Source organism: Rhea americana, unplaced genomic scaffold (genome assembly GCF_003343005.1).
Source record: "Rhea americana isolate MKP2758 unplaced genomic scaffold, rheAme1 scaffold_0, whole genome shotgun sequence".
NCBI lineage: Eukaryota > Metazoa > Chordata > Aves > Rheiformes > Rheidae > Rhea > Rhea americana.
The window spans coordinates 12,811,248-12,837,048 of record NW_028185037.1 but is presented as its reverse complement, the minus strand read 5'-3'; the positions used below and the strand labels follow the sequence as shown (position 1 = coordinate 12,837,048).

The 25,801-nt window shown below is 43.5% G+C and overlaps 2 protein-coding genes across 3 annotated transcripts in view; one reads left to right on the top strand and one right to left on the bottom strand.

The window, feature by feature from the left end:
- CUNH8orf76 (chromosome unknown C8orf76 homolog) overlaps positions 1 to 8,312 on the top strand; it is an 8,906-nt gene extending 594 nt beyond the window's left edge. Inside the window, exons 2-6 of one of the 2 annotated variants that reach the window (XM_085314716.1) lie at positions 163 to 258; positions 2,953 to 3,096; positions 3,903 to 4,420; positions 6,721 to 6,853; positions 8,026 to 8,312. In XM_085314716.1, the coding sequence (XP_085170842.1) occupies positions 163 to 258; positions 2,953 to 3,096; positions 3,903 to 4,420; positions 6,721 to 6,853; positions 8,026 to 8,232 (1,098 nt within the window). In that variant the 3' untranslated portion in view covers positions 8,233 to 8,312. The remainder of the gene's footprint in view (positions 1 to 162; positions 259 to 2,952; positions 3,097 to 3,902; positions 4,421 to 6,720; positions 6,854 to 8,025) is intronic. The other variant, XM_085314798.1, reaches the window with a different exon arrangement.
- Positions 8,313 to 13,508: 5,196 nt separating this feature from the next.
- On the bottom strand, positions 13,509 to 25,330 carry SACK1A (scaffolding CK1 anchoring protein A). The gene is made up of 4 exons (XM_085314489.1): positions 24,758 to 25,330; positions 21,429 to 21,596; positions 19,653 to 19,777; positions 13,509 to 14,049 (listed from the first exon to the last, which is right to left on the bottom strand). Exons 1-4 carry the CDS (start codon positions 25,328 to 25,330, stop codon positions 13,509 to 13,511), a joined length of 1,407 nt encoding a protein of 468 aa, XP_085170615.1.
- Positions 25,331 to 25,801: the final 471 nt, after the last annotated feature.

Sequence of the window (25,801 nt, the reverse complement as noted above, 5' to 3'; positions counted from 1 at the left end):
GCGTGCTGCCGGCCGGCCCGGGGTGGTTCGGCCGGTTTGGGCCGGTGCGGGGCGGCCCGGGGCGGTTCGGGCTGGGCGGCGGGGGCTGCCGCGGAGCCGGTGTCAGTGCGGCGCTTGGGTTTTAACGCACCCTCCTCCGCCCGCTTCCCTGTGTGTTTGCAGTGGTTTSTCAAGGAAACGGGCAGCGTGGATGACACCGAAATCCTAACGGCCAGTAAATTCCAGGGCGACCTGGCATACAGGGAGCAGGAGTTCGAGGTATTCCCGTGGTTCCCATCCCCTCAGCTGAGCAGGGGTCCGGGACGAGCTAAAGGACAGAGGAGGTTATCAGAAATTAGGTGCAGATGATGTGGCGCTCCTCAGGATGTTGAGTGGGAACCACTGGGCCCCTGGTTGAGCCGTGACCTGAGAGCGGTTTGTCCTCTGGTACCGCCGCTCCGACCTGACAGCTCCTAGCTTTGTGCCGAGGGTGCCGTAGCCAGGTGACCAAAAGCACCGATCTAGTGAAGAATCGTTCTGCTTGTTAGAATGTATTTARTCGATAGCGGATAGCACTGTTYTGGCAAGCTTTCGCAGTCAGAAACCACCTGCTTTCCTGGAGCCCACATGAAGTCAGCGCAAGCKCTGGCCAACTCAACAGAAATTGTGMTAYGYGCCCAGGTCTGAACTTGTATGTCTGTATGGTTCAGTAGTGATCAGAGCTGGTATTTGTGATTGTGAAATCATAGTCAGCCTGAGTTAAGCACACAAATTTCTATGTTGTTCATGGGGTGAGCCCCGTCCTCAGAATGGGACTGTCATATCCCCTGATGCCGTTAATCACAGGCAACCAGCTGGCTGTTGTTGACCTGAGCTTCCCAGCTGTTAGGTTACAGCTCACTATAGTCAGGATCCACAGAGACTGACAGTTGGCTGGAGGGCCTCATCCTTAGTTGACCCATCTCCTTGTTGCTTCGCCTTGCTCTGGATGATTTATTGTGTCTTTTGAGTTCCATTTATGTTCCCCATTTGTTCTGTCTCATCCATTTAGGCTCATGCCTGCTGTATTCCTAGTCCCTGTTCACACTGTCTGTTTTCTGAGCTCTCCAGCCTCTGTAGTCCTAATTCTAGGATCTACTTAGCTCAGACTTGTTCTGCTGTRAATCAGCCTCTCCTGCCCTTGTTTCAATTCTGATAATTTCTGGTTCCAGATTATGCTTTGCATTACAGGCTCTCTGATTTCATAGCCCTCCGGTCAGCTTCTGAAAGTACTTGCCTTGCCCATTAGATTCAGGAATTCTTTTTTACTGTAGTTTGCACTGATTCCTGCTTCTTGCTATTACTCCAGTCTTACTGTTGTTATACTGGCTATATTTGACAAATCTGCTTTCCCATGTCCCAGTTGAGATGTCTTGAGGGGATTCATAAAAGTGTGCTGAGAAGAGAGATGCCTAAGGCTGCAGTTAGACAACCTGTTCTGGCTGCTGATCCAGGTGAAGAGATTGCTTACTTCTCCTTGCTGTTTGCCACTGTGCTCTCCCTTGAGAGAATGACTCCCTCTCAGATCTGCTAGTGTAAAAGAACATATGGTTCCTCCCTAACCTGTTTCTGTCACAAAGATCCATGTTAAAAACATGTAGAGTTAAGTGTTTTTGCTAACCTGGGTTATTGTGCTAGAACTAGGGTGGAGAGAGACTGCACGTAAAATTATGCCYGCAATTTTGAAAGCGTTGACCTCAGGAAGCAGGCTGGTAGTGAGTAAGTGTGGGGAGTAATCTCTTCACTCRGCTCACTGTAATGTTTTTTATGTCAGCCTAGGCCACCTGATAGGAAATGCTGAGGACACTGGTGATACAGGATCACCGCTAGGATACGGCTGACTGCAGAATCTACCTGAGAGTCGTAATCCCAATTTATTGCCAGTGTTACATCCCTTGTCACATAACAAGGCRAATAGGAATGTCCTGCAAACCTCCTTACATCCATTTGCCTCATGGCTACCACACTCAGTGGGTGTAGGAAATCTCTCTCTTTTGCTTGAGAAGGAATGTGAACTTAATGTTTACCAGGGAAAAATTAGGTTTCGGCTATTATACWGGGAGGTATTTAGGGTATGTTGCCTTTAAATTTGTCTGTTAGAATCAYTTGAGTTTGCAAGGAATAATTAAATATTCATTTAGAGTGATGGGAGAACGAGCACTGCTCTTTAGTCTTCTGATCTGAGCACTCACACRGAGGGGGAAGAACCAAGATTCGAGTCTTACTGTCACTAAATACTTAATATAATGTATTTAAATATAAATTGGAGTCCTGGTGAGTGCCCTGAGCATTAAGCTACAGAGTATTGCTCATTCTTGTCTTTTTCCTTGACTCAATTAATAYTTAATTATTTTATGCAAATTAGAACCATCTTACAGGAACAATGAAAAATCACCTTCCTTGCAGTATTCTCTGACTTGGTGATTATTCATGTGATGTGAGGGGCATACAGTTTCAAATCTCTTTAAGAATTTCAGGGATCTGAAACCTGGTCTCCCAAATTTCAGATGAGCGTTCTAAGTGTTGAATTGTCAGCTAGAAGAAAGGTGCYTTGGGTCATGTAGGGCCCAGGCCAGTAGGTGAGCTCTTAGAATCGCTTCTGGAACAAGGAGAGAGGTGGCAAGACAAACTATGAATCCTGACAGGGCTTAAACTTGACCTAGGACTGAGGTTGCTCATCACTGTCCGGATGTAGGCAGTTCTGAACACAGCTCTCAGACAGGCTCTTTGGCGCCAGGGCTTTGTGCGTTGCTAGCAATAGGAGGTAGCTTAGTCTGGAGAAATGAAAATTTGGACTCCAGCTCTTGAATTCTCTTTATGACTGTAAGTTTTGTGTTATAACTGTAAACAAAATGTACTATCAGGTTTGCCTTTAAATAAATAAAAATGTCTCATTATTTTGTTTTGCTTTTCTTTTTGTCAACACTCTACTAGAAAGCCTTGTGTGAATACTCAAGCTGCTTACTACTCCTACCTCCCAGTAACATCGCAATGAGAAGAGATGTCCAAGAGGGTCAGGCTCGGTGTTTATCTCAGCTAGGAAGGCACAAGGAGGCTCTGGAYGTTGCAGAAAAACTGGTAAATAATGTAATCTTTCTTTTATACTTTGAACATAAAAATATTGCTAGTATGGACCATTTTCTGGAAAAATAACCTTTGCCCGTATAATCCTTCAGGATGTTCAGTGCTCAGAGTATTTGGTAAACAGAGGGTAACTGTCACTGCAAATATAATCACTCTTTTAGAAATCAGAACACCCTGTACCACAATGAGCTCCCTGTGCAAGGAGGCTGGTAGTCCTGGAAGGGACTAAATATCATGCTCTGCCAGGCAGAATTAATGTAATGTAATAGGAATTAGAAGAAAGGGTATAAATGAGTGCTTAAATCTTTCCACTATAAAAGTGACAGTTCAAAACTCCCTTTTATTTCCAAACAAACACTGCCAAACTGCCACCAAGAAGAGTATCTAACCACAGATTGAGTTTTTCCCCATGAAGGAAAAAGTCTAGATGCCCTTCAGTCTGCTAAGATTTTACTGTTGCTGTTTATTTTGTATTGAAGGTGTTTATACTCCAAAGAAGGGCAGCTGTATAAAACTCTGAAGGCAAATAAATTACAATATTCAGGGACCTTTTTGTCTTTCAGACTTGGACAAGGCAACTAGGGAGAGTGCTGTCAACTTGATCATACATCATCTGTATCATGTTATATTATTTAAAATATTTAACAGAGTTGACACAGTTTTCTGTGATTAAAAAAATTACCTTTAGAGTAATTACKTTACAGATACTTGTGTGTCATTATTCAAAGAGACGTTTTTTTAGGCRATGAAGGATGATTTCGTTCTACCCCTGGTTTAAATTTATTTTCTTTTGTTTATAGATAAATGGTGCTACTAATACAGATCACTTAACGACTGTCCTCAACCTACAGTTTGCCATTTATCAGGGTCTGGAAAATGTAGAAAAAAAGATCACGTGCCTACAGCAACTGATCTGCTTACATCCTTTCAACCCTTGGTACTGGAAGTTACTTGCTGAGGCTTATATGAGCCTTTTACAGAACCTGTCTCCGTTATTCATTCCAGAGATGAAAATAAATCAGTCTGAAGAGGTTGSAGTAAGTGACAGTAATTTAAAAACATCAACTGGAAGAGAGATTAATTTCCAGTCTCACAGATCAGAGAGCCAGAAAGAATGTTTTTGGTCCGGCCTTGCTATAGAAACAAAGAGTGAAAATCCAGTAACTTGTAGCAACAGCCAAATAATAAAAGAATTCCTCTGCACTTCAGAAGAAGCTGAAAGAAGGGATGAAGGGAAGCACATTGCCTCCGAGTCCTGGGAGCAGAACATGCTGAAGAAAGTTGGGATAAAGGCATGTGCATCATTTATTAGAGCAAGGTAACTGAATATATTCTTAAAATAATGTTTTCTCCCAATCCAAAAACAATTTTAAGCATATTATTCCCAATATTAATACTGCAGGTTTACATTTTCAGTTTGAATGTCTGTTTCTGTATGGGCAGCATGACCCTAGAGCACCCTGCTAATGCCTGAGAGCTAACAAATAAAGCCCACCAACATGGTGATTGTGAAAAACCTAAGCTTAAGTGGAAAGAGTAGACCAGTGTCACATACAGTGGAAGAGTAAAACTTTTTTTTTAATGATCTAAGGATATGAGTCTTTTTCAAATCTTCATTTGTTCTTCTGCAAAAGCTCCTATTAGAGCATGGCTGTTTTCTGGTTGGATACAGCAACTGAACTCTCCAAAAGGAAAGGCTAGCCAGCCTGCCCTGAGTACCACCTGTATGATTCGTTTGAAGCCTCAATGTTTGAGAGAARATGTGTTATTTTAATAATGCCTCAGTTTGCAAAATGGATGAGGTTGTAAAATGAAGTCTGACAGCTGATTGACAAGACTGCATTAAAATGCTCTTTCTTTTTCTTCCATTGCTTCCTAAAACTCCTGTACAAAACAAATTCCCTGAATGTAGCCTTTCAAAGAGATAATTAGGAACTGTTTCTATTAAAATAGCCTCGATTTCTTTTCTCTTGCTTCTCGGTAATGTGTGAACATGTTAAAGCCATTTTATGAACTTCTGAAAATGTTTACAATGAACACCTTACAACTGTCCTATGAAGGCAAGTTTTAAGAAATGTAAGAAGAGGTACAGTTACTTTTAACTGTGCTGGGACTGAGAAGATGATTTTAATTGTTGCTTGGGAGAAGTTCAGTAGTTTTTATGCTGATACGGAACAGTAAAACTACATTTATATTAAAATAATTTGTGCTTCTTGTTTCAGTATATATGGTTTGGCATTGAGACACTTATAAACTCTCCGATTTCCATGCTTGGCTACACAATTAGACTAAATGTTATTGTGGTTTATTTTTGCAGATACGTATCATAATGAGTATTACTCTTGCCCAGGGTAAGCTTTTCCCCTGCCCAGGCCTTATGTGTTAAATAGGTTGTCTAATATATTCAAGTTTGCTGAGTTTTAAGTGAGATGTAAGTGTTGCATAAACCAATGGACAGGGTAAATTTCAGCTGAAAAATGGATGTTAATATTGATTTGTGTAGTAAGTAAGATTCTGTGTTAGAGCACTGTGAATAATTGACTCTTACTTTTGCCAACAAAATAAAAACTAGAGAAAATACTTCATTTTGTTTTCATTGAGATTTCATTCTTTTTACATTAAATTGATGGAAATTCTGAAGCAAACATGTTTCACGTAGAAAAAATCCTTTCCATTTTTATTTCTAATTACCAAATTAAAATTTTACTGAATGTACAAATGATTTGTTGGCTCAGACCTGTGATTTTTTTTGATGTATATAATCTCCGAAATTAAAACTTTCTTCTAAGATGTTAAAGTCTTYTGTTAAAAGAAATACATATCTGTATTTTAACATGTGTTTCGTTTAACTTCAGTAAATGTGATAAAAGTCACTATTTTTGCTGTTGTTTTTACTTTATGGATAAAGGTCTCAGAAATGATACTGATACGTCTCAGTGGTCCCTTGTCTGAACGTACACAGATATTTCCCCTGCTGAAATATTTCACAATCCTTGCATGAGAGTAGCTCTGGAAATTCCTGCTGTTCTCCCAGGTCGAGCAGTCAGTGATGAGGTCCCTCCGTGCCATGTAGCCATGCTACAAGTGCAACATCTAGCCTTTAATAAAATGTGATGCTGACTTCTCGGGCACCTCATTGAATTTAAAATTGCAGGAAAGATTTTATAATGTATCTCAGGGTTGCCTTATGTGTCACGTATTTGAYGTGTCTAAAACACGCAGGTTTCTAGCTTTTCGGGTTACAAAGACAGCAACGCATTGCTGTCTTGTTAGGTCTTAATAAGGATGGTGGGCCGTGTGATAGACCACAGTTAATGCTAGCAGATCAGAGCTTCATTTCTGAGTTGTATGACARATACATGGGAAGAGAAATGTTCATGTAGAACCAGAGGAACTTGGCATGCTGTTTTTCAGAAGTACTTCTAAGTACTTTTGTCATAGCATTGGTATAGTACAACCATAGTAGACTCGTATAGATGTATTAATTTGTCTGCAGTTTTTGCAGTCAGCAAAAGTTAGGAAGAACTGTTTTAAAGTATTATATTTTAGTTGTTGGGGCRTTCGCTAGCTTACCATTTTGCCAGCTGTGCCTTTTCTAACTGACTTTTTTYGTTTCAGGCTTTTACTTCAGCTAACGCAGTTGCAACAGTCTTCATTTGTTCTAGAGAAAAACTTAAAAAGTCAAAAAGAAATTGAGGACAAGGTGAAACATTTTGGTTTAGAAGAAAGCTCCATGCTGTTGATGACCAAGGTAAGGGTGTGTTTCATTGTGAAGGAGTTCTCAGGTACATGCAGACAGCACAAGGTCCAATCCTGTTGAGGTAGCTCAGCCAGTTCAGATACCAAGTCCTGTTTGTGCGATGTTCCTCCAAGCTAATTAGTTGTGCTGCAGAGCAGGATATATTAGCCCAGGCGGGTTGCCTGGGAGTGTATTGTGCTGAACTGATGTCCGTACAGCGCTGGCTTGTGTCGTATAGGCCTGTCTTTAGTCTGTTGAGATTCTTCTTGTGGGAATGTTCTGGGTTATTAAGTTTCTYGTTGGACTTGTATTTGCAGATGCTCTTAATCATCATCACTGCATTTTCTAGGACGTAAATTTTATCTGGGGAACTTCAGAAGCCACAAAATGAATCACACKTATGGGACGGAAGTGGAGACTATATTGAGGGCCACAGTATTGTTAAACACTTCATTCCTTCAGCAGATTCCAGAAAAGCCAGAGACATTCTTTTACATTATTTTTTGGTCTTTCCAGGATATTGGATTCTAGCTTTAAAGAACTACAAGGGGGAGAGTAATATCGTATGACTGTATTCATAATGATTAAACATTTGTAATGTCAGTTATGGAATGTCTGACTTTAACATCAAGGAACAAAAGGGAGTCAGAAAATTTTCACCTTCCTGTCAGTATTAGGGCTTTAAGTTAGTAGAAGCCAAGTTATTGCCAAGTTGGCTGGCAGTCTTGGGGGATTTCATCCATAAGAGGGCAGTAGCATGCAGAATATCTCCAGTTTCGAAAAGAAGATTGGGAAAAGAAACTTCTCTCTTTGCTTGCCCTGGGTCTGACACTAGTCCCCAGTGGGAGATCAGAGTGTTGGTGCTGTTGCTAGGTGGGCATTGAATGGAGAGCTGGTATTGAGATTTCAGCTTCTGTTCAGAGAGTAAAAATCCCCACATCTGAGCATAACCAGGAGCTGGGATGGGCTGTGCTGCTGTGAAGCTCAGGCACTCAATTTTCCATATTTATTACAGAAGGCAACACATAAACAACTGGACCTGGACTTGGAAACTTCTCCTGGATGGTTTATGTTTCATATGTAAATGGCATTTCATTAAAGATCTTGTACTAAAGTAATATTGTCTCTTTTCCCTGCAAGTTATTTTTTCTTGTTTCCCATGTTCTTCCTTACTCTGTTGGCAGGTTATGGGGGCGGATCTTCTACCAGAAAAAATAAAAGAGGAATTTCAGGGTGAGGTAAAATGCATAGACCCTTCAGCACTGTCATCACTGGTCACTGCATCAGCRACAGAATTTGAAATCAAGTGGTTCAGAAATCTCCAAGATGATTTATGTAATTTTGGCGGACAATTGTATTCAGATATTTATAGCCCACCTTCAGTAATTTAAAGGTTCTATTGTATTTATTCTCCTATCTCCAAGTGATGATGCAATGATGTATGCAATAAAGTTCATACTGTATTTTTTAAGCATTCTTACTGTATGCCTTTTAGGAATATATATAAATCTCTGTCTCTACAGTCAYGTCCCAACATTTTCTTCCTTCACTGGTTTGTTTATATTCAGAAGTCCAATATAAAATTGAGCTGAGCGATTCATGTTTCAGAGGTAGCTTTCAATCATAAACAGCACAAAGTTGTTCTTGAAGCACTTGTGAGTTCTTTGGGCCTGGGGTGCCCTTGGAATGACAGGTTGGTTTATCATGTCCAATTTTGAAATTTGGTGACAAGAAACTTTATGTTGTAGCACTTAGAGCTGTGGAATTAGCTGATTTCTGGATTTAAATTTTTAATATTTCATGAATAAATGACATTCTAGTGATTAACTGTTCAAAGTTGGACAGCTGAGAATCTTTTATRTATATTTATGTATGTATATGTTGAAAAATTGCCAATTAGATCAATAACAATTCATTTTTTTAAGAAAAAAATGTAAATAMTCCAAAGTGGAGGGAGAATTTCTGTCTTCAAAGCAATACGTCTTCAGTTGTGCTTATAAAAGGAAGGTGAAAAGCTGTCAAAGTTGTTTGTATGTGCTGAAGAGTGTTTAGTCAGATCATATCCTTTGTAAAACCCTGCAAGGGGGAAAATGCTTTGCTGTGAAAGCTGGCTGTGTTGCTTCTGCATCATCCAGATCCGCACGCTTGACTTTCAGTGGCTCGTGACRCCTGTTTGCTTTGAGTTCTGAAGCGTTGACACTACACGCTTTGGGCTCGCTCAGGAGGAGGCAGATTACTTTGTAGTTTCTTTGGTTTGACATAATTTACATTCCAGGCAAACAGGGTGTGCTCTTCCTCCATCTTATCCTCTCTTAAGCTCTGATTCAAATTCTCCGCAGCTTTTCATAAAAGTGTTGTTTAATGGGTGTATTTTAAAACTAGGAGTCTGTTAGACATAATTTGCTGTGACTTTCCATTTTCCTTTGTTTTCTGCTCTCTATACTAAAGAGTGCAGAGACTTTAAATAACTGGCAATCGAAGGGTATTTCACCTTATACAAACACGCTTTTTATCTGCTTCTTTTAGATGTCTTTTTATCTGCTACTTTTACACAGATTTTAAAGCTTCAAGGTACTAGTTAGGAAATCTGTTACTAGCACTTGATGTAGTGTAGTTTTGTGCTAAGTTGACTGTGAAACCTCTCCAGAAAAATGGGATATTGCCTTCAGCCATGTCAAATTATCTCTGGTAGCTTGGTGACTTAATGCGATTAAACCACATCCTGGTCAGCTTGTTACGAAAGGTGCCTTGGCAAGTACACTTGGGTAAGCATTAGCGCGCTCGTTCGTAACGTATTACAGAATATTCGCTTTAGTGACACGTGTGCTTTGCCGGGTGGAAGCGATGTTCTGTAGAGCGCTACGTTCTGGCGGCGGTGAAGCCCACCTCGGAGGCTGGCGTTGTGTTCCAGACTGACTGCTGTCGTGTGCATCTTAAGTAGCCTGCCTGTGTGTTTTTGGTAGAGGTTGTCCGTAATGTGTGTTGTAAATTAGTTCGTGTCGGCATCAATAATAGAATGTCTTACAGCAAAGACTGCGAACACAGCAAACTTAATGGCAAGCTGTGCTGGCAAAAAACTTAAGTTACTGGGCCAGGGACTTTTCCCAGTTTCTTCTTAAACTTACAGTCATGCATAGCCACAAAGGCTATAATTTGCTTTCCCACAGCTCTTGAATAGGTTCAGTGGTTACAACACTGGAATGCAGCTTTTCTGGGATCAGGTTTGTAAAGGTATTTYATGGGGACTAGCCGAGTGATTTGGCTTCACTATTTTAGAAGGTAGGAATTGCATTTGAGCTTCTCTGGCCGCAAATGAAGTACTTGCCAAATGCTGTCACTGTGTGACTGAGATGTCCAAAATACACAGCGAATAGGCCAAGGCGGTTCGGAGACTTTCTTGCGGGTGTGCAGACGCTTTAACTGGAGGTTGTCTCTCAGGCTGGCAGCATGAGAGTTAACTAACTGCCAAGCATCTCGCAGAGCGGAAGGCTGGAAGGCCAGCAACTTAAGAGCAGGCAGTATTTTCTCGAACAGAACAATAAAGCAAAAATGTTGCTTTTAACTACTGCAAAGAAAACAGCATGAATGTTGTTCTGAATGTGTTGCGTAGTTACTATTCCAAATAGCCAGTGTTGATTGCAGTGGGCCTATGAAATACTCCTTTGTCCCATTTGTGCCTGGCTATCTCTCATCTAAGCTGTTTCGGTTCCTCCTTTTTTGACCTGCTCTTACTTTTTTGGCATGTTACTTCTAACTCAAGCTTTCCGTTCCAGTCGTATCTCATGAGTGGCTTTGTATTTCCGTCTTGCCTTTGAATGCTTCGATCTTGCTTCCGAATCCTGCATAATTCTACCTCTACCTGTGATGGATTTCTTTATGGTTTGGCGGCTACAGTGTTATTGGTATTGGTATTAATGCATGCAGCAGTACTCCACACCGAGGTAAATGGCAAATTTTAATACTGCAAAGTGCAAGTGAAAATCCCTTCACGGTTACTACTGACTGTTTTGTCATTCTAACACTTCTTCATGTTATGGACTTTTTGGGCAGGACCCTCTGACCCTAGATCTGATGGGTCTGGACTGGCCGCTGTGTGCAAACGCAGGCCAGGTACGTGCCTTGCTGTTACGTTCATTAGGTGTTAAGCACTCGAGTAGCTGTTCCCTGTTTCGGAGGCGACGGAGCGTGTTCGTGCCGTAACGAGCATCGGTAGCGCACAGCCCTTTCCGTTGTGTGGTGGCAGCGTTTATGTGAGCCCTTCCCTCCTATCAGGCTGACTTGCTCTGTCAGCGTGCTGCCGTGACCCTGCTGACAGGTAGCTTCTGCAGCTGCTTGTAACCACACGTTTCCGTGATCGCTGAGCGATCAAGCCTGTGGGAGCCTGTTAGGATTTTTGGCATAATTCACTGCTGAAATTGTAAACTGATTGTTTTCCATCAAAACTGAAATTCCATTAATTTGACATTCAAGTTCAGCTGTCGTCTAAATTAGCACAAGCTGTACCCTTGATCCAGGGTTGAAATCAGTTCTTTTTAACTCTCAATGTTCCTTCGGCATTACTAGCTTGTTCCTTACCTACTTCTCATTAGCTGCCTCCTCCACAACCTCTGTAGGGAAGCGGTCAGCCCTGCGGTGAGGCAGGGAGCTCCCGCATGGATCTGATGGGTCACGACCAGATGAAGTGAAGGTTTCGGAGGTAGCGGTTCAGAAACGTCTCCTGGCGTCCCACGTAGTGCCACCCCAGTTGGGCCACACCAGGAACAGGATCAGGGAACTGAACCGAATTTAGAAGAAACATCTTAACCAGCCTGGAAGGACACTTATGTTTAACCCTGTTCCTGTTGATTTCTGAAGCAGCGAAACGTATTTCCTGTTCAGCTGGGCTCTGGCTTTATGCAAACCACTTAGCTTTTGGAAGAGAAGATACTAAGGTGCACAAATGAAGAGAAGACAAAGGAAAAGTGATTCTCAAAGGGAGTTTAATGAAAGTCATTCTTTTTTACAGGAGTGTTTGCCATGTTTAGGTAACAAAATAGGATTGTCATAGGAATGAAAAATCAAATCTTCTACCCCAGGAATCCTAAAAATGTTGCTATTTACAGAGATTTACAATTATATGCAATAGTTTATTGTTTATTCYCCAAAAGTAGATTCCACAGGTGAAAACATCCACATTGCAGCTAGTGCAGGATTTGTCCCTCTTGTACCTTTTTCAAAGTTCTGTAAACTTCACCAGTATACTTTCAGAAAGAGAGCTCTTCCAAGGATGAGAAACTCTCTTCACCTGAAATCTTTGCCACATATAGCACAACCTAAACAATCTAATTTTATTCCTTTTCTTTTTGGGCAGCTGAGAAGTCAGGCAAAATAGGTCAGATGTGCAAATGTGTTTAGGTTTCTGTTTTCTCTTGGAGTTGGATAAAATGATAAAAAGCAGGTGTAAAAAAATTACCGATCAATCAAATTTTAAGCATTTAATAACTTCTAGATTTGTATAGAAATCCTTTATTCATGTTTCATGGATTTTCTTACAAGTATTTTATGGCTCTCACTGAAGTTCCCGTCATTTTCAAGATTCTCTGACAATAAGTTTTCCTCCTTTGCAGGCACTATGGTGCTGATCCTCTGGAACTCCCATTTATTCAATGGGAACTACAGCTACCCAGTTTCTCTTAAAAAAAAATACATATACACACACACACACACATATATATATATGTGTGTGTGTATATATATGTATTTTACATATATAAACTTTGAGGAAGTTTCTAACTAGAGCATCGTTTTCTCTAACTTAATGTTCAGTCAAATAACCACTACGAGCATTTCTAAGATGCACATAGCACTAACTGAGTTGGGACTCAGTATCGGAAAGGTGTGTTACCACCAGGGCTTTGCTTCTTTATTTGGCTTCACTTCCCAGTCTGAACCTACACCGATGCTTTGCAGTGAGGAAAACGGGTGACGGGACTGGAGGGTGTCGTGACGAAGCGCATGGGCAGACACCCGTGTTGCTGACGGGTGGAAGCGAGCCCACCGTTGCCGTCAGGCGCCCTGCACAACCCGGACTGCTGTTCCTTTTGATGGTTCGCAGGCCTGGGCCTAGAAACCACATGAACAGACGTCTATGTTGGCACCTCAAGCAGACAGGTGAGAGACAGYGTGAAGGTGGAAATTCCCTGCCAGCCCTAAAGCGAGGCTCCCAAGTCAAGATCAAGGTGCAATGACAAAAGCGGCTTAGCCTGTTGCTGCCACCAACGTGTCTGGCAAGTAAATAGAAGATCCGAGTCTCCTGCACTGGCTCGTTACGCAAGTGCAAAAAATCCACAATAATAAACTGTGACCTCTTTCAGGTGCCTGACTATATGAAAAAGTTAACCACCTAAATCTGTTGATTCACAAATATGTTATCAAGAGCAGGGGACTGGTAGCAGCAATTTTAATTTTAAGCAGCATTGTTTTTGTGTGTACTTAACCAGGGTTGTGGTACTCCCATATGAGAGCAGGCTTCACTTTTTAATTAGTGAAAGAAGTATCCCTAAGGACCAAAACAAAACAAGAGCCTTGAAATCATCCTCGCTTTATATTTTATATTTCTGTACTCATCACAAGCAATTGCTAAACAGGTCCTCACTACATTTACCTGCAATTCAAACCAAGGTGGTTATTATGCAAACAGGTTAGCTTTGTGAAGGCACCTCCAAGGCGAGCTTAACCCTGTCCTGTTCGGATCCTCTTGTCTAAGCCTTATAGGTCTGTAAATGTTCATGTTGTTATAAGGAACCATGGCGGTATCGTAGTGGGGCTGATAGTAGTTAGCTGGGATGGACTTCTGCGGCGGCGGCGGTGTGAATGAGAAATAGCTGTGGAAGGAGTTAACTCTACGGAGAGGAGACTGGGGGGTGAAGTTGCTGCTGAATAAGGATGTTTTGGGGGTTTGTTTGGTCTGATGGGCGCTGCCAGCCGAGAGGCTGCTGAAGGGATCCGAAAGGGTGTTGGCACTTCCTGGGCTGCTGTCAGGGGGGCTGCGCTGGGGCGCCCAAGCCTTGCTGAGCAGGAAGGGCACGGTGCGAGTTGGAGATTTGGGTCCCATCACTGGCTTCGACAGCGCGTACAGGTGGCGAAACTCCTCATCAAACAACTCGACCACTTGGCCAGTGAACTTGGAGAGGAGGTTGCGGTGGACCTGGCCGCACAACCATGTGAAGCTGCAAGGAGAGATGGGGTAAGGGTTAGTATTAGCTTTGGCCGTTAGGAACTGGAGATCCCAGCGCAGATAGTGCAAAAAGCATACACGTTTTACAGGTGAAAGTCATTGTCTAAACAGGGTGTGAAGATGGTGTCGCAGCTGAGTTTCAAGTCAGTTCCCATGAACGCTCTCTCTTTGACTTGGATCAAGCTTTGTTATTGCAGCTGCCTCCAAAACTGTCAAGAAATCTTGTAATGTTATACAACCTTCTGAGGGGAGCRATGAAAACCAAGACCCAGATCTGCTGGAGGACTACATGTTGGTATCTTCAGTACCTAAAGTTTAGGTGTGTGTTCCCTGGAGAGGAGTTTAGACCCCTGTATTAGGTCCTGACTTCCATGTACCATGCCTAAATTAAGGTCTTACTATGCAAACACATAAATTATATCTTCCCTGCAGACTTCCCTATCAGTTTGTAAATCTTATCCACTCAATACAGACATTAGAAAGAATAGCAAAAATTACCATCCTGTGCCTGTTTCCTTTGTCTGAGTTGGTCAAGAGAAGTCACATCCCACCCCCGCAAACCAACCTCCCACGCTTGGTTTTACATCAGCGACAAAATGAGCACAGCTCAGAGACTGAACYGTAATCGCTCCCTGGGCTGAACAGGGTTTGAGCTGTGCAGCGAGAAGGCAAAGYGGCGCTGGAGCTCAACCCGCGGTCATTCCGTGTTGGCACAGTGCTGTCCCGGTTATTCCYATGTGACTATTAGCTCTGCTGGATTTGCACAAGGATTGCTGACAGCCAGGTTTGGCAGGAGGTGTGTGCATTTTAAAGCTCRTTCCTGTCATGTTTTGACAAAACTGTGAAAATCAGTGGGCCTGACAGCCTCAGCTGACACGAACCGAATAAAGGCACACAAGCTGAATCTGCTAGTTCAGGGCACTTTGTAGAGGRTTAGGTTTTGAACAGTCATTTTTATCCTGTTGCTTCAGGAGTGGTGAGGGGAGGCATGAAGCAATGACTAGTTCAATGACACTGGGCAACAGTATCATATGTACTGTAYATTTTACGATTGGACAGTAAAATATACAGTAAGTGTTACTAAAATACCAGTACCTCTCATCTACTTTGTTCAAATCGTTCTAAATATGGACAAAACCTTGGGAGACTGTGCTGACAACGTCTGCTGCGCTAACTCGTCGTCATCATCGCATTTAGCCACTAAGAAGCCCTCTGTAAACCGTCACACACCTTTTGTTTAACTGCTAAGCAGATTAGAAGTCAGACATTCTTCTGAGATAGCCACATTTAAGGTTAGAAACTTGTTAAAGAGCTGAGGCTGGGGATGACAGATTCATATTTTAGGTACAGTAGAGACGGAGTTCTAATTTAGAAGAGAGTTTACAGGGAAATAAAAAGTACAATTACATATTTATAAGTGTCTTTTAAAAATACCAACAAACTAACCAACCAACTAAAAGGAAAAAAACTCTTGGCCAAATGTTGATAATTTTACTCGCATGTGTTACTCCAGGTATAACTTCCTGGCATACCTGGCAGAGATTTATTTGTGGCTAATCTGCCTTACCTATAATCATAGAATTATAGAATCATGGAATCAGTAAGGTTGGAAGGGACCTCTGGAGATCATCTAGTCCAACCTCCCTGCTCAGCAGGGTCACCTACAGCATGTTAGACACAGTTGCATCCAGGCGGGCCTTGAAGATCTCCACAGAAGGAGACTCCACAACCTCCCTGGGCAACCTGTGCCAGGGCTACGTCACTCTCACAGGGAAGAAATTCCTCCTCACGTTCAGGCGGAACTTCCTGTGCTTCAGTTTCTGCCCATTGCCTCTKGTCCTGTCACAYGGGACAACYGAAAAGAGTTTGTCCCYGTCCCCTTGACACCCTCCCTTCAGGTACTTGTACACATTGATAAGATCCCCCCTCAGTCTTCTCTTCCCCAGGCTGAAGAGGCCCAGCTCTCACAGCCGTTCCTCATAGGGCAGGTGCTCCAGTCCTCTGATCATCTTTGTAGCCCTACGCAGGACTCTCTCCAGTAGCKCCATGTCTCTCTTGTCCTGGGGAGCCCAGAACTGGTCACAGTACTTGAGATGAGGCCTCCGCAGGGCTGAGKAGAGGGGCAGGMTCACCTCCCTCCACCTGCTGGCAACAGTCTTCCTAATGCACCCCAGGAGACCATTGGCTTTCTTGGCCACAAGGGCACATTGGTGGCTCATGGTCAACCTGTCATCCACCACCACGCCCAGGTCCTTCTCTGCAGAGCTACTCTCCAGAAGGTTGGYCCCCAGCTTGTACTGGGGTTATTTCTCCCTAGGTGCAGGACTCTGCACTTGCCCTTGTTGAACCTCAGGAGGTTCCTCTCTGCCCAACTCTCCAGCCTGTCCAGGTCTCTCTGAATGGCAGCACAGGCCTCAGGTRTGTCAGCCACTCCTCCCAGCTTGGTACCATCAGCAAACTTGCTGAGGAGGCACTCTGTCCCCTCATCCAGGKCATTGATGAAGAAGTTGAACAGGATGGGACCCAGTGCTGAGCCCTGGGGGACACCACTAGCCACAGGCCTCCAACTAGATTCCACGCCATTGATGATGACCCTCTGAGCTCTGCCTTTCAGCCAGTTCTCAATCCACCTCACTGTCCACTCGTCTAACCCACACTTCATGAGCTTCTCTAGGAGGATGTTGTGGGATCCCTGTAAGAATAGAAAGAGYCAATTCATAGCCCCAAGTTCATGAAAGTTTCTCCATGATGGCACTGGGTCAGCCACGAATTAATAAGGCAAGTGAGACCTGTGGAATTTTAGACGAATGTTTGTGCACTCCACGTAACAAGTCAGAGCAACATATGGTCTAAAAGAACTTTGCTAAAAAACAAGGCAGAACTTTCATGAAGCCCTGCCAAGTTTTTTCACTGGTTTAATTCTAAGAGGAAACTCACTGTATGGGTATTAGATCTTGTTTTAGGTCAGTAGTTTATAATTCTGAGTGCTCTCGGCTTTGTGGGAAAGGCTCAGAAAAAGGTTCACTTTTCATCATAACCATTTGTCCAGAAGGATCGTATCCTACCATGCCTGYTTGAGTTGAAGCATGTTAGGCAGAAGAGAAGGCACAAAGATATACTGCCCAAGTTGGGGCCAAAGCACAAGTATCACACATTCAGTCACTGGCATATGATTCTCAGGGTTTTGCCTCAAAAACCGTGCTCCTCCATTCCTGATCATCTCACTTGAGATCGTCTGAATCAAAACCCACCTCTCCTCTTTGATCTGCATTTGCATCGGCTTCGTTTCCTCTGACTGGCCCCTCTGCAGTTTGCTAGCAACCCCTCGGTGCTCTCATTCCTTGTATTCACAGCACTGCAGTAATGTGCAGCATTGCACAAAATGAATATAATCTGTAATGGGAAGCCTGGGGCTCCCAGCTGAGCTCAGGTTTGACGTTTGTACTAACCAATGTGATGGTGTTGCCTGCTAGTAGGACAAGCTCTACGTGAGACACCTGCTCCAGCTTAGCTGACACTCTCCACAGAGGGACTTAGGTCTGGGRTTGGCTCTTGGCTCTGAAGAGACTTTCCAAGGGTAGTAGCCGGAGGGGTGCTCCGTTGCCGCTGAGGATCAAGGTCTGTGTTTGTCCCTGATTCACTCTGCCATCTCAGCAAATGCCAAGGAGCGAATGCAACTATAACTCCCYGGGGGAGAAGGTCAGGAGCAGACGTAAGCCCAGCACAAGGGACAGTTGCACCGCTCCCGACCCTAGGGCTTTCTGCCTGAGGAAAGAGTGCTGGGTTCTAGCATCTTCATTTTGCCTCTTTTATGAGCACTGAGTTTGCACACAATCTAACCTCAAATGTCATTAAAAAAAAAATAAAAATAACATTTACCATAAGATGGGGTAGATAAACACAGAGACAGCAAAAAACAAACAAAAAAATCCACCTACATCTCACATCACAGACATCATAGACAATAAAATTTAAGAGGAAAATCACATCTTAAAACACTATTTAAGGCCTGTATTCACACAAATACACAGTCGAAAAGGCCCTCAGAAATGTCTCAGCCCCAGTGTGCTGTGTGAGGCAGAACCAACTACATGCACCCAAGCAATGGCTCTTTAACGTGTTTTTAGAAACAGCTCCAGAGTAGGAGATCCCACAGATTYGCTGGTGGGTCCTTTGCCCCTAACAGTTACTGATAGCCAACCTCAGTTCTCTTTGTCGGTTGTAAGGCAAATACATTTTGTCCCCAACCACTGTTGCTACAACCAGTGAATCACGGTCCCTTTTAGGGCAGTATGTACTGAAGGGCTATTTTATTTCCTCAGCCTAGTCCCCTCACTGATGTTACCAAGCCAACCACAGCAAAAGTACTAAGGTGGAATATGCTTTTGTATTAGTTTTAAGATCTACTCAAATACAATTTCTAATAATTACAGTGCAGAGAAGTTGGTGAACAAGATTTTAGAGATAACAGAAAACTTTCAACTGAATAAAGTGAGAGCTAGCAAGCCCACAAAAATGCCATGTGGTGAGAGGCAGCTATAACCCAGATGAATCCCCAAACCAGCACTGAGCATGCTGAAGTTAAATAGTGTAGAGATTTCTCATTACCCTCTCTGCTTGCTTGCTGAATAGGAGGTTATGTAGTTTGATAAGTCTCTTGGACTTAGATGATACTGCAACAACACTAGAGAATGACAGAAGTGACTCTGCACAGGACTTTGAGGGTTGGTATTTTCTATAGGAATGAAAAGGGACGCAAAAAGGAAGTTTCTTGGCTAAAGAAAATGTCTTGTTCTGTCTCTCTCTCCTTCCACATGTCCTTCCCTTCTTCCGCTCATACATAAATCTGATTTTGCATTTTGGTGAAGGTTCAGTCATTTGTTAAGCTTATCTCTGCAGACATGAGGCTTAGAAACTTTATTTACTTGATCCAAGCTCAGAGTCTCAAGTCTGAAGATTTGGGATCTTAATAAAAATCCTAACTAACTGTTGAGTTGCTGAAATAATTAGAGCAGCACAAAAAAGGAGAGTATGCCAGATGCTGCAGATGCAGTTCACAAAAAAGAGGTAAGCCAACAGTTACACAGACATTTGCTATCTGTTAAAGAAACACAACAAGAAAAAGCAGGAAGTCTCCAAAGTATTTCTGTTTTCCCTTTAATCACTAAACTTGTCATACGGAGAACAAATCTTTAGACAAGCTGAGTGACATATGCTACATTAAGGGATCCTGAGGGAGATGGAAATGTATCATGGCTCATGATAGCATTGGCAGACCCAAACAATGAGGAAAGCATAATATTGAGATACACACATTGCTAGTTCTGCTCCAGGCTGCACTGGCAAAGTCATTTGCATCAGTCCTGAACACATAAATCAAATGCCACATTCTATAAAGATCTCACATAAGCTGTAAAACAAGTTAGAAAACATGTTAAATGGACTGTTGAAAAATGGTATATACTTGAAAGTACAGGGGTTTTGGTTCAAAAAAAAAATCAGCTGTACAACAGCTTTCCTTGGCACTTTCTTTGTGAAGTAATATCAAAAATAATAAAAGGGCCCACAGACATGAACTGCAATGGCTGATCTCACCTGTAAGATCCAGAGAGCACATATCGCCAGTCAGAAATAAGAAATTTTTCTTGTATCTGTCCTGCAAATTTTCTGCCTGATTTGGCACAGTAAACCTCTCCAGTAACACTGCGGACTGAAATATTCTAGTAAAGAAAAGAATAGCAGTTAATAAAAACAGAATTAATTACATCTTTTAATTAAAAATCAGAAGGAAAGAGCCCTTTTCCCCTACAACCCTAGCTCTTCACTTTTTCCTACTTTCATGATATCTTCATGAATTTTCTAATGTTACTTTTGAAGATTTGAGGATAGCAGAAACCTAGTCAAGCCTATACAACATCATAATGCTATTTATTTCAATCAGGATATAAACCTGCACGGAAACTCGCACAGAAGGAGCTGCACTGTCAGCTGGTGACTGACGCTACACCTACCAAAGAGACATGTGTCCACGATCAAGATCGGTCTGTCACCTCCACTGCCATTCCAGCAACGATTTGCACTAGATGCGACCCAAATAGTTTTATGTTGCCTGATGTACAACACAGGAGGGCAAAAATCTCTGCTCTTCTCATCCCGGGCCTGCATGGATGTTTTGTGCTTCTAGTGAAATCCATACGGAGTGGCATCGCTGCGGCACGAAACGTAAGGACGTGCGTGAACCGAGGAGCAGGTCGATTTAGCCCCTTGCCATGCTCTGTGCTGTTATAGGGCAACTGCTCCTTGTACCTGCGCGTGCTCATTTAAAGCCAGGTCAGGTACCCAGACATTGCACTGCTGTCTGCTGCGCTCGCTCGCTTTGTAGGCCTCGGGGAATGAGTGGCACCGAGGAGGAGTCAGCTCACGCATTTTTGAAACCTGTGTATTGTAGCAGCACGGCTGCAATAGATAGCACAGGCTCGTCCTTTCTAAGGGGGGTTTACGGACGTTCAGACAGCGTTATGAGAACGCCTTATTAATTTCAGTTTCCTTCTATGCATGGGATGGAAGTCAACCGTTGAACCACAGGGGTCGGTGCATTTAAAATGCCCTCTGGTGTCCTGCCTGGCCTCCCGCTGCCGTTCCCGCAGGCGGYGGTCGCTGCGGGGGATCAGCCACCCTGCGGGGATGGCGGAGGTACCCCCAGCATCTCAGGCAACTGCTGAAACGGTCCCGAGGAGGCTATTTTAAAGGTCAGAGCTTTATTCAGTTTCTGCTGGCAGAGATAAAGATGGACTAAGCTAACAGCTAGACACTAGCTAAATGTGAGGGAGTATCTTTAAAATAAAGCTTGAATAATACAATTTTATCATATTTCATACAAATACCCAAGGAACTCAGCTAAAACCATGAAGCTGAATATCAAGAGCAGCACTCAAGCAAGTCAGCGGCAGCAGAACTGGCCCCCTCAAGCCAAACTGAACCCCCCTAATTCAGCCATTCTGGCAACCAAAGTGTTTTCACAGAAGTTTTGTGTGCAGCTTTGGCTACCCACTATCTGCAGCAGCCGGACCACGGCTCCTACACAGTTGTTAAAGAGAAGCGATTTTAATGCTTACGTTACACACCTCTACAGGGGTCTTAAGCTTTGTTTTAAGACTTCAGGGCCCAGGTTAGTTTCATTTAAGGTTAGCACCTGCTAGAAATAGCTCAGCTTCCTATCTAATTCATAGAAAAATGTAAGCATCTTCAACAGACTGTTAGGTAAGTTAACGCTACCTCTGGATGTCTCTAGCATATCCATGCTTCTAACCCAAAGTGCCCGAAGTACGGCAGGTGAATCAGAGCTCCAGATCTTCCCTGAGCCCCCAGTACCTTGAAGAGATCCTCAGCAATCTGCAGCTTGTCACACATCTCAGAGAAGAGCTTTATATTGCCATGATCAAGCAGCAGGTAGACAAACACCATGCGTTTGTTGGCTGCCTCCAGGAGGTCACAGAGAATCTCGGTATCCGTGAACACGTCCATCACAATAGCTAGCACCTGGGGGAAAGCAGAGGCATTAGCAGAGTAAAGTCACATAACTTAAGGTTGCTGGTGAGGCCACTGAAATGTAGTGKKKTTTTTTTTAAAAAAATCCAACAAACACAAGCATTAGAACATATATTTGGATATTTCTGGTTTTCTCCCTAAGTGCCTGAATCAATAAGATTTGTTGCTTCACTATTTCATTGGTTGTACAGATCCAATATAATAGATGTGCTTTAGTTAAGTTATTTTAATTATAAAAAACCCACAGCAAGACCCAGGAATCTGTAGGTGAGATTTCAGCATTTGGACATCTATTGAAGCAGTAATTAGAGAATAAGGACACAGCTAAAATAGGAGCCTGCAGCCTTCGCCAAGCAGCTCACCAGTATCATAAGGAGCAGCATTTAGCAAGAATTGCCAAGTGATGCTTTCTTCCTCTTATGACTTCTGCCTGGAACAGATTCTGCAGTTGGGATCACAGACTGCAACAACTCCATCTTTTTTCATTTTTTACATCAAGCTTTCACACTGATTTATAAACTTACCGTTTCAGTTTAAACATGCATCCAYGCCTCCCAGTCCACAAATGGCAGGATAGCGTGTCAAAGCCCCACAGCAGCCTGGACTGGGCGCAGAAGACCCTCCAGCTACGTAAACTTACAGCCTCCAGTTAACTAGGATTCAGGGAACTGTAAATGTGATATAAAGCCACTTCCACCCCAATGCCCCTGGGCTCAGCACTGGGGCATGGATTCACTCTGCTTGATTAAGGCATTGGTCTCCACAGAATCYTGCTGTTATCCACAGAAAGGGCCATCTCCCCTGGGCAACTCAGCCCAGCTAGTATCTGACTTACCTTCAGAAGGCGCATGTTCCTCTGTGGACCAGAGAGGGAAACCTATGATAACTGCCCTCATGGTATGAACAGCTTTGAAAATCAATCTAAACAACTTTTACAGCATTCTAGGAGATCGGTCTCACTAATTTCTTTAGACCAAGCGCACCCTGCATGGAGGCACCCTGCTTCAATGAGCAGAACAGTGAAGATCCTCCATCCCCTTCCTGCACCCAGAGCGCCGTGCTTGCCAGTGCGAGGCAGCTGCAGTAATCGCGTCCGATATCTCATATCCACAGCTACTGCTAACGTCTTTTTAAACAGCGTAATACTGCCGCCTCACTTTCAGTCTCTCCACAGCACCGAACCAGTCTCTCTAGTACTGCTTGCTCACCAGTTGTTCCCAGTTTGTATTTCTACATCTGACCTTTCCTTTCTTAACTGCAGTACTTCTCATTTGCCTTGACTGAACTTCACGATTTGGACCTATTTCACCGATGTTTTAAGATTATAGTAGTTCCCACTCGCCAGCGCTTTGCAGTTTGATGCCATCTACAAACACATTCTTCAGTCCATTGTTTAAGTTGTTATGAACATATCAAATATTACAGTATCTAGGTTGRACCTGTGTGAGATACTATTTAATAAATCCTGCCATTGAAAAACTCTACTCAAAGAGCAGTTGCCAAAAGTTTGCTCTCTGTCAGTATTATTCTAGCAACCTCTTGCAGTGTAAATTAGTTTGCTGAGAAGGTCRTGTAAGACTGGGTCAAGAACCATGGATTTATATTACACTTCCTTTTTTCCCCCTCTACCTCAAGATGGAAAATCGGATTGTACTGATGCATCAGCTGATGCTTATCTCGCTATTCCCCTGGTTCTTTTAGTATTGTATCTTTCTGAGGCTTTGAACTTAAACTAAAAATTTCCCTGGTGCACTGAGCACGTGAAAGACGACTTGCAAAAGGGGGTTCTTCTCCTCTGCTATTACATTTAGCGCTATCAGCCCCAGAGTTTGCCCTTGCAGCAGAATAATAAAGCAAAGACATGAAGCCTGGAGGACACCACAACCTGTGCTGGGTAGCAGGCACTCTAGTGATCTCCTGCTTTCACAACTTGCATTTCTCTAGCCACTAGAAATTGGAGATTAAGTTTTTGCAAAAGGAATAAATGAGATAAAAAGGCATTACTAACGATTATAATGTTTGAAAGCAAAGTTTCAAAGAAATCAACCAGTAAAGTACAGTCTCTTCCCAGAAATGTAACTCTGTCCCTAGCTGTCACTCAGGAGCTCTCGCTCCTCACCCTAAGGCTGAGGGTGTACTCTAGTAAGTGGCTTTACTTACAGAAAGAAATTCCAGAAAATTGCCCCCTGCTTCAGATGTGGCCCACTGCTCTGACCTTTTAAAAGTCCTTKGGGGTCTTATGGCTGCCACTGAATTACCACTGAATTTGGGAATCCCAAATTTCCCATGCAGGGCAGAAACCATAATGGTTTTGTTTCTGACTACTGAGTTGCAAAGTGGCTAATGGAGTCRCAAGTTTATACAAGGGCAAAATTTGATGATGAGCAAAGTCCTGAAATGTCTATTTTTTTTTCCCCCAAGGAAAAAAAAGAGTTGTTGCTACTACATCAGAATACACATCGCAGAAACGTGTTGTCACCCCTTGGCTGTTCCCCTTCCGCCTCCCCAGCTCCTGGGCACCCTTTCCCCGGCGCCTCTGTCAGCTCCCTGTTATCCTTTACACATTGCCCACAAGCTGCTTTATGCTGCAGAGTTTCTGCTGGAGCCCACAGGACATTTCAGTGTCACTGACAACCTACTAGGGCCAGAAGGGCTTTTTCCTAAATAATTCCAGTCCTTCGGGGATGCCTCCCAGCACGGCAGAGCTGCCTCTCTGCCCCGTAAGGATACGTATGGCCTTCGCCAGGCTCGGGAGCTCCCCTTCGCTCACAGCCCGTCTGTCGGCGGTGCAGGCGGCACGTTTCCAGGGTCGAGCCGAGTAAACAAACCTGCTGCCGACGCACGAGGAGCAACCGAGCCCAGCTGCCCCTTCCACAGCAGGCGCCTGCTGCGCGTGGCAGGTGGGAGGTTACGGCAGGGAATGTGCTTTTTTTTACTCAAAGTTGTCAAAGCGAAAAGGTGTTGCTATGAGTATTTAAAAAAAAAAAAAGCACTGCATTTGCTCAGTAATGGCCTTTCTAAAGTCACTTTCCCAGAGCAAAGCTACCCTGCACTGTACCAGGCCGGCTTAAATTAAACACTGTGTTTACCTCATCTTTTTAAAAGCAAGAAGGCAAATAAATGCAGAGGGAACGTGAATTTTCTCTCTGTACCTGAGTGGTCTTGTTGATGTACCGGCGTATGATGTCCCTGATGTTGCTGTTCTTCTCTGTTTGGAAATACACAGTGGCAGTGGATTTTTCCTTTAAATAGGGCTTTTCCGCRGTAATCCACGTGTGCAGTAGAGCTGGTTCACTGCTGTCAGAAATGGTTGGGAAGTAGGTCCCCGACGTGAGAGATCCGGCATCATTCTGCTTGGGTCCAGCTGCCCCATCGGCGAGAGATTCGTGCGCGTAGTAAGACTCCTTGGCATTTTCCCTGATGTACTGAGCCTCCACGGAGGAGAGGAAATCCACCTCTCCTTCTTTGTTTAAGGTKTCGAGGTACGAGTCTGTCCCACCATCCAGGAAGGCATCTGTGGCCAGTCTTATACTTTCATTGTGGCTGAAATCTGCTTTTGTYGACTTAAGGGACTGGTTCTTGATATCCTCCAGCCTTTTTTTTATTTTGCCCGTATGTTGCGAGTGGCTCATGGTCCTGTGTCTCAGCAGCCGATCCGCAGGGTAGCCACCGTGCATACGCGCCGTGCAGGCAACACAATCCCTCTTCTCATTCAGAGACTGCATTCTGGCGTAAATTCACTTTGGCTGAAGGAATTAATTATGAATAAAAATAAAGAGATCTTAGTACCTCGGGCAAATTCACACTCTCTGATTTTGTTTGTACAATTATCTTCCAAAAAAAAAGGAAAAAAACCCCTGCGCTCACTTCTCAGATGTACTTCAGCAACAATCTGTTTCCAGATGGGACACAAGCGCAAAGCTGATTAGACTGCTTATCTGAGAGGCACCCACCTTTCCCCAAGGGCATACGGAGGATTCAAGTCCAATTAGCAGGGCTGTCTGATTCGGTTCTCTTTGCCTTCCTGGCGCATTCTGTGAAAGGTGCGAGCGAGGAAAGCRCTCAGCCAAAAGCAGGTAGGCTTCCAAGCATCATTGCACAATCTTCAAAAACAGCTGGAGGCTTCTCAGTCTTCCTATAGTGCTCGTTATGGAGCAAAAACAACTCTGATGCTGAACTGGGACRAAGATACCAGC